A 7,989-nucleotide genomic window follows, 5' to 3' on the forward strand; every position below is an offset into this window, starting at 1 on the left:
GCAGAGTCGTGGGCTGCAGTAGGAGCTACGCTTCACATTGCCCACGAAGAAAGCCCCTCCCTCCTCCTTGCTCATGTTAGCTTCGGGCGATGCTAGAAAGATAGCAAACGTCTGCCCCGGTCACAACGTAGACCTTATTGAAGGCGCTGCTATAGACTCGAGCCACCTTTTGTGAAGTCGCTGCCCAACAGCTTATTGAGCGTCCTTCGCAAAGGCGCTAATTCTTTCTTTAGTCCTGCACAAAAGAAGAGATGCTCTATTTTCAGTGTAAGAGAGCACCAGAGAGAGGGGCTCTATTTTTCCGGCATCAGTGACCTCTCTCTCTCTACACTGATCCCCCTCTGCTGTAGAAGAGCTGGTTTCACATGGGGATTGTACAGTGGATATTATAGAGGTCTAGCGGCTGAGTATTCTGTTGGTACATTGAGCATGTGGCTATGCTGGTTACTGTATTGGTCTGGACATCGGTACCCTGATACGCTGGTGCTCAGGTTGATTGGTGCAGTGGTTCACTTGGTAAGGGTTCTGGGTACTCTTTTATGGTGGGGAGTACCAGATGGGTTAAAAGCTTTGTAGGCTATGCAGGTTCTGGAGTTCAGCTGGAAGATTACAATGAAATGTTCATCTGGCAATGATGCCTTTCTTTGTCATGGATCAGTTGGCTAAGTAGAGGTGATCTTTTATGATGGGGGCACTGTTGGCTGCTCATTTTGGTTGTTGCTTAGATGAGTAATAAGGGGGGTTTCCCATGGCCCAGTTTACTTGGCCGTGCAGATTGCAAGAGACATGTCTCATGAATCTGTCCTGATGTCATGCTGAAATGGCCAAGCTATAGAAGACAAAAACGAACTATGCCGATTTATGCCCAATTAGGAATGCTTGCCCAAGCTACATTTAGGACGGATGGTGGGAAAATGTCTTGAAGGGATTGATAAAGCCAAATTACACCCGTGGAGAGAGAGAGACAGACAGAGGAGGGACACACATGCTTGAAGAGAGAAGCCATAAATTCACTAATAAATCATTTAAATGGAAAACCAACACCATGGCAAAATGCCACCATCCTATCACATTGTTTGCAATATAAATCTGTGAAGTTTATGGGTGAGCATGTCATATTTCACATAAATAATGCATCAAACAATATATGTACAAACGTCCTTCCTCCAGGACACGCTCACTCTTTTCCCGGTGTTATGTGCATGCCTTCCACTGCATACGGTCAAGGTTGTGAATTATTTCGATTTGAAAGCTTCAGTGTATTGGTTTTCAGCATTTATATTATCGTCTGCCATCCCGGCTATTCCTGCAAACCTGCAAGTTTCAAATGAATGTTGTCAGATAAGAAGAAGTGAAGCCTGTAAACTATAAGCATATGATAGGTTGGGGTTGGCCCCCATACATCGCGGAATGGGAAATCATCTGCCTCAAGCATGTATAGAACATGCCCCATTTTGGGTCTCTTTTGGGCATCAGGATCCACACATCTCAAAGCCACAAGCAGAGCCCTCTTGAGAGCCCTGGTTGACGGCTTCACTGTGAGTTTTGGGTCGACCACCTCCTCGGAGCGCCGGCTCCCAACCATCTTCTTCATCCAATCAACCAGATTCACCTGCACAAAGCCATAACAACCCACTATAAGTCACTACATACATACAGATAAGCGACTCAAAAAACATCATATCATTACAAACACAGTAGAAGAGCTTGACCACGGGCATATACCTCCCCACTTGGCCTGCCATAGTCAACTGGGTCCCTTCCAGTGATAAGTTCCATCATAAGAACTCCAAAACTGTAGACATCACTCCTCTCTGTCAGCAAACCTGTGCTTGCATATTCAGGTGCAACATACCTAGACAAAAGAAGAGCAAAATTAGCCTTCAAGATAAAGGCCACACTGCCATACTTGTGTAAAGATGGTGGTTTTGGCAGCATTTACCCGAAAGTACCCATCACTCGTGTCGTGACATGGCTTATCCCAGCACCTAGAAGCTTTGCCAGACCGAAATCTGAGATTTTGGCATTCCAGTTGCTGTCCAACAGGATGTTGCTCGACTTAACATCGCGATGAACAACTTTAGGCTCGAGGTCCTCATGCAAATAGGCCAGCCTGCAGAAGGGGTCACATGTGCCAAAAGAAACAACATGTTTTCAATTACTTCAAGGCACACAGTGTCAACCAAAGCTTGAGCACACTCTATGCCAAAGAAAATACATCCAACCCCTAGAAAGCTATGTTCTGGGGACACACAGAGGGCTCAATGTAGAGACCCTTTCAATGAGCATACAATCTTAAAGCTTAGGTCTCATTTTACATTAAATGGCAAGGCCTAATCCAGGAAGAATGTTAAATGCAAAAGAAGGGGATCACAAAGGGGAACATTTGATGGTTCACAAATATTCCAGCAGCCATGTATAAAAGCATCTCATCCTCAGAATCTGAGTCCAGGGCTCCACCAAGGTAATTATCTACCTTCCCTCCACTAGACCTTGAGAGAAAGGAAGTACAAGGGTCATACATTCCAACTTGAAATTCAACTTGCCCTACTGAACAGAGTCCAAATACAACAAGTTGCCATACTCCAAACACAAAGGCGGTGCCCATATACTTCGTCTGATTAAACATCATCTTCATCATCGTTTAGTTATCATCGTCGTCGTCCTCGTCATGATCGTCATCATCATGACTACCATCATGAGCTCATTCCCAATTAACTCCCCATCAGCGGGCTTCCCAGAACCCTTCCACTATAGCAGCAGGAGCAACGAATAGGAGGGAGCTTCAGAATTGATACCAAAAGGACCTCAGGCTGTTGTATACTGTTTAAGCCATCCTTTATTGTTTCTCACTATGTGTACGGATGTTCTAGAGTGCTGTGATGCCTCTCTGCTCTACAATCACCAAGGCTGGCCTCTCCACCACCCCACTGAGTGTAAGTAATCAAAATCAACCTTGTAATATTACACCCACAGGCAGATTTCCACATGAAATAGAGCTTTTTGGCACAATGTAAGGTAAGAGGACAGGGTATTATTTGTCATTGACAAATAACTTATCAAGAGATAGATTACCCTTTCGCAGTTCCAAGAACTATCTTCATCCGTCCATCCCATGGAATGGGGTCGTCTTCTCCCAATGCCCCGTGAAGCCACTGATCCAAGTTCCCATTGTCAACATATTCATAAACAAGAATTCTGAAAGAGAACATCAAACACTAATTAAGACATTGCCAATCACAAAAAAAGCATTACCGAGATGGACGGCATAGGCTATGCTTAATTTCAGGTTAATTAGCATTCCACTACTTACTGGCAGTGCTTTATAACTTGATAAGTTACCTGTGAGAGCCTTCAGCGCAGTACCCCAAAAGACGAACAAGGTTCTTATGTCGTACACGGCCTATAGCCTCCACCTCTACTCTGAATTCTCTTTCAGCTTGGCCCCTACAATCATGACAAACCATAACACAAGGTCATGAACATAGACCACATGATCAGACCCATAGAGTTGCATTCAAACAGAGTGGACAACCAGACCTGTTATTGAGCAAGTTTTTCACGGCTATGAGAGAACCATCAGACAGAAGCCCCTGATACACAATCCCATAGCCACCCTCTCCCAGAACATTGCTCTCCGCAAAGTGATTCGTGGCAACCTCAAGGTCACGGAGAGTATACCCATGACCCCAGCCCAACTGTGAAACCTCCGGCATTGTGGTGGAGGCAACAACCAGAGCAGAGGAAGAGTCCCCAGACCTCGAACCCCCGCTTGCGAGAGAGCTATTCTCGCCAGTATTACATCCCAGGAGCCCTGTCTTCTCAATCTCTGCAGCTGCAGTGTCCACACTTGTGGTGTTGCATGCATCAGACCTCCTGTCATCATCCACCATCCTCCATAGTGTTTGTTTCACACAGTCCCCACTGTCATCTCTGCTGCCCACCACTTCCATGACCACATGACCCGTATCTTGCATGACATAGCCCTGCTCTACATTGGGCTTGCGCTTGACAATCTTGAAATTGGGTGTTCCTGTGTCTGCATACCCAAAGGTGACCACCTCTTTCTCAACATCTGAAATCTCACTTGCAGACAGCAAGTGGCCTTCCTGTGCTCGCGGAGGGCGATCAACTACCACTTCCTTGATATCCTTAGAGACTGTTGGTATCATGACACAGGGAAGCTTTTCTGATGATGATATGTGCTTGGACTTGCTCCTTGCACTTAGCCATAATGAGAGCAAAAACAGGATGAGGACAATGAAGGCCCCAACTCCAATACCTATAACCACCCATAACCTTAGCCCAAATATCGAAGTCTTCTCTGACAATTGACTGTCAAGAAAGCCGCTTGCCATGATGAAAGCCAAAAGCAAGCCTTCTAAGAGTTGGGTTGAAGGGTTGATTATTTTGGGTACCACCCACAAAAACCGTTGCGAACAGGAAGAAAAACAAGATAATCAGCTCAAGGATTGGGTTGGTTAGTGTGTTAACGCAAATGGGGTGTTATAATCTACCTTAAAGGACCCAAACTGAAGAAAACAGGGATGCGGTAGGGGTTTTGGGCACTGCCCACAAGCTAATATATGTATCCTAATTGACTAATTCAGCATTCATAATCCTACACCGATAACAATTTCATCGGTACGTGAATGGAAATGTGCTGCTCTAAGCTATCTCCTGGCATTTCTGTGTTGCATTGCAGACCTGGAAGGGCGATTAGCCCCTTTAAAAATTCTGATGCAATCCGTGCTCAGTTCTCCTTCCAAAACAGTCATCTGGCTCATCTCAAAATTTGGGTGGAGCATTCCCTGCAACCTCAAAATATAGGCGGGAAAGACACTAGCAGGAGAAGGAAGCTGCATAGGGCAGGAAGAGGGGCAAGGGAGCGGCTCAAGTATACCTTTACATAACCAGTATTCTACTGAGATCATTGAGATGGGGTTTCTTCTATAATCACTCCAAAAGCCCCTTGTTTGGAAGTCCATAACAAGCAATTGTTACTTTTGATGTCAGCTCTCATCAATTATCTGAGGATGCAGGTAGAAACAGGACAATGGGGCCTTTAAGGAGTGACTATGCTAGGGAGAGAGAGAGAGAGAGAGAGTACCGACACAGAGTAAAACAAAAAAAAAAAAAAGAGGGGGGCGAGAGGCCCATCAATTGTCAAATGGACAAAAGGGTTCTCTCCTCTTTTCTTGGTTGCTGTTTACATTTTTTTCCTCAATTTCTGGCATTTGATGCTAACCTGCGCAGCCCTTGCACAGAGAGGGGGAGACTGGACTCGGGGGTTTATCATTAGGATCGTAGATACCATGGACTATGTTTTGGATCTAAAAAGGTCAGCAGGCGGAGAGGGAAGTGGCTGCCCCTGGTTGGAGCTACGTGTTGCTGCGGATCATTCGATCCTGGAAAAGCTGGCAGTTTTGTGGTGTTGACCTCTTGACACTTGTAACTTCAGTGAGTAGTCTACATGAAATGGTGGGTTGCCTAACGGTAAAGTCTGCTCAAGAAGGGAACCTATTGTCCCTTTGGTAATTCTTGTAGTGCTAAGGGAGAGACCAACCACTCACTATTCATCGTGTGCAATCTGGAGGCACCCCTCGTCGTGCGGTTTTGCAACCCCTTGAGTGGGGCGTGGGTTTATCTAAACCACCCGAGGGTTTATAGCATTCTCTTCTGTCCCAAATCCAAGGGTTCCGGTAAAGATGTCTCAAGGCCATGTTGCTCCTAAGGAAGCCCAATTTATAAAGGGAATCCCTTGTCTAGGCCTAGAACCCAATCGGACGGCCTCGACTCCACATGCTATTCGGGGAAAATGTCTCTAGGTTGAGGTGATCACTAAAAAAAAATGTATGTTATCACTTGAGTTTAACAAGAGACCTTTTTTTTAATTAGGTCCATTTATAATCTTACCGCTGTTACAAAGGTGTACTATTTATTAGTTGGCAGTTTATTAACTTAAAGTATTCATTTGAAAAGAATGTAACATACAAGAAACGATATGTTTATTCCAAAAATATATATATATAAGTATTTTTTAGTACCCTCTCCATGCCCCCTCGTGCCCCCCAAGTTTTGCACCCACTGTTTTATTGATTTTCCATGAAATAAGGCCCTCAAATGAAGAAACCAGATCAACATACAAGATTTGGAAAGGGGTGACCATGCATTTATTGTGTGTTAAGCGTTCCCCAAACCATTTAATAATTTGAGTGTAATGAGCTGGATGTTCCAGGCTCTAATTTGAGTGTAATGAGCTTGGATGTTCCAGGCTCTAATGGATAGACAATCTTACTTGTCCATCACAAGTTCCACCACTCCTCATATTCTTATTGTTGGGGCCTCAAGACAGAACCTGTGTTTGGGCCTACCACATCGTTGATTGGCTGAATAAGTCCGCTCTTCACTGCCATATAGCCTGATCCACCCACGTAGGGACCTATAAACCCTAGCTTTTGACTTAGCAACCACATTAGATCTAGGCTTTCATATCTATTGTCCATTGTTATCGCACCCAAATCATTACTCTTCAATGCCACAACTTAATGTAAGTGATAATGAGGACTCGTTGAAGTTTTGACCGTATCTTGTGTAAGGGAGGCTAACTTTAATCTTGATATTTTAATACTTGTCCACTGGCCTAGCTTTTTACTTACTACGACACTCCTTATTACAAATCTTAAAACGACCCCTTACCTTAAATGCTACATGCTAACTACAACTCCAGCCTCATGTCCACTTGAAGATGTGTTGTATAAGAAAAAGTGTTGTTTATCTTGATCATATCTTGCCAAAATGTTTTCACCAAGTTTTGTGTGCGGTAATTTCATTGAAGTTTCATGGATTGACGATCCATTAGTTGAGTATGTTTTCAAGATGTTTCTAACTAGTCAATAAACAAATAGTACAACTTGTGGTTGCCATGAATTTTCAAGTATTATATTTAAACACTTATGTGCCCCCATTATGCTAACTAAACTATATAGCGCCTTCACTTTTTGTAGGGCCTATAATATGTTCAAGGTACTAATCTTGTTTCATTTTTCATATAATAGAGTTCATTTATAGAACACAATATTTAAACACTTATGTGCCCCCATTATGCTAACTAAACTATATAGCGCCTTCACTTTTTGTAGGGCCTATAATATGTTCAAGGTACTAATCTTGTTTCATTTTTCATATAATAGAGTTCATTTATAGAACACAATATTTTTTCTTTGGTCATTTGGGCTAATATTGTTTTAAAAATGTTAAGCATTGAAACTAGATATTATTAATTACAATTACAACTAGCACACAAGGTTCTAACCATTACTCCCAACTACACTTATTCAATAAGAGTAAAGCTAAAGTTCTCAACTTATGAGCCTCCCCTACTTCTTCCCTTCTTCATGATCACTTTTGTAACTTTTTATAGTTTTGCATCCCTCCCTTCTTCACATTTATGGCAAAAGTAACACTAATCTCTTGTAAAATTGGTTGCTTTGTCATTATCATAATTTCCATTTTGATATAAGCATAAATACCTTTATTCAAAGATAATGCAAATAAAAGTCAAATCATCAATGACATTATTATATTTTGTGCATGAACAATGTCGATAAAAATCATATTATCAAATCTCAATTTTCTGGTCATGGGTAGAATATCAATTGAGTGGAATGTAACTACCATAAATATCATAATCATAAGTAAAGCTACAAATTTATGTTTTTGTATATCACTATAAGTTTATGATACGTAAATGAGATATCTAATGTTCGCATCATCACTAGACTTAAATATTATATAAACAAATGACATGTGTACATTAAGACCTCTCTCTCTCTCTCTCTCTCTCTCAAAGGTCTTGAGTTCAAATCTTGTCGGATAGATCAATTTGGTCTCTTGGGATAGTTTCCTATGACGTTAAAAAGTTCTCTTCTCTTCTTCTTCTATCTCTCTCTCTCTTCTCTCTCTCTCTCTCTCACACACACACAGTAT

The 7,989-nt window shown here is 42.5% G+C and overlaps 1 protein-coding gene across 1 annotated transcript; it reads right to left on the minus strand.

The window, feature by feature from the left end:
- Positions 1-1,009: 1,009 nt before the first annotated feature.
- Positions 1,010-5,409, minus strand: LOC147611169 (putative serine/threonine-protein kinase At1g01540). The gene is made up of 7 exons (XM_086785831.1): positions 3,541-5,409; positions 3,343-3,447; positions 3,076-3,198; positions 1,943-2,113; positions 1,726-1,855; positions 1,403-1,612; positions 1,010-1,314 (listed from the first exon to the last, which is right to left on the minus strand). The coding sequence occupies exons 1-7, from the start codon at positions 4,356-4,358 to the stop codon at positions 1,282-1,284; spliced, it is 1,590 nt and encodes a 529-aa protein (XP_086641957.1). The 5' UTR covers positions 4,359-5,409; the 3' UTR covers positions 1,010-1,281.
- Between the last annotated feature and the right edge of the window lie 2,580 nt (positions 5,410-7,989).

This window comes from Cibotium barometz, chromosome 48 (assembly GCF_041138505.1).
Source record: "Cibotium barometz isolate CiBa-2024 chromosome 48, ASM4113850v1, whole genome shotgun sequence".
Lineage (NCBI taxonomy): Eukaryota > Viridiplantae > Streptophyta > Polypodiopsida > Cyatheales > Cibotiaceae > Cibotium > Cibotium barometz.

Coding starts and splice junctions, on each gene's coding strand:
- LOC147611169 (XM_086785831.1), bottom strand. CDS start 4,358: ATGGCAAGCGGCTTTCTTGACAGTCAATTGTCAGAGAAGACTTCGATA. Junction 1,856..1,942: donor CGAGTGATGGGTACTTTCGG/GTAAATGCTGCC, acceptor TCTTTTGTCTAG/GTATGTTGCACCTGAATATG. Junction 1,315..1,402: donor ATGATTTCCCATTCCGCGAT/GTATGGGGGCCA, acceptor TGAAACTTGCAG/GTTTGCAGGAATAGCCGGGA.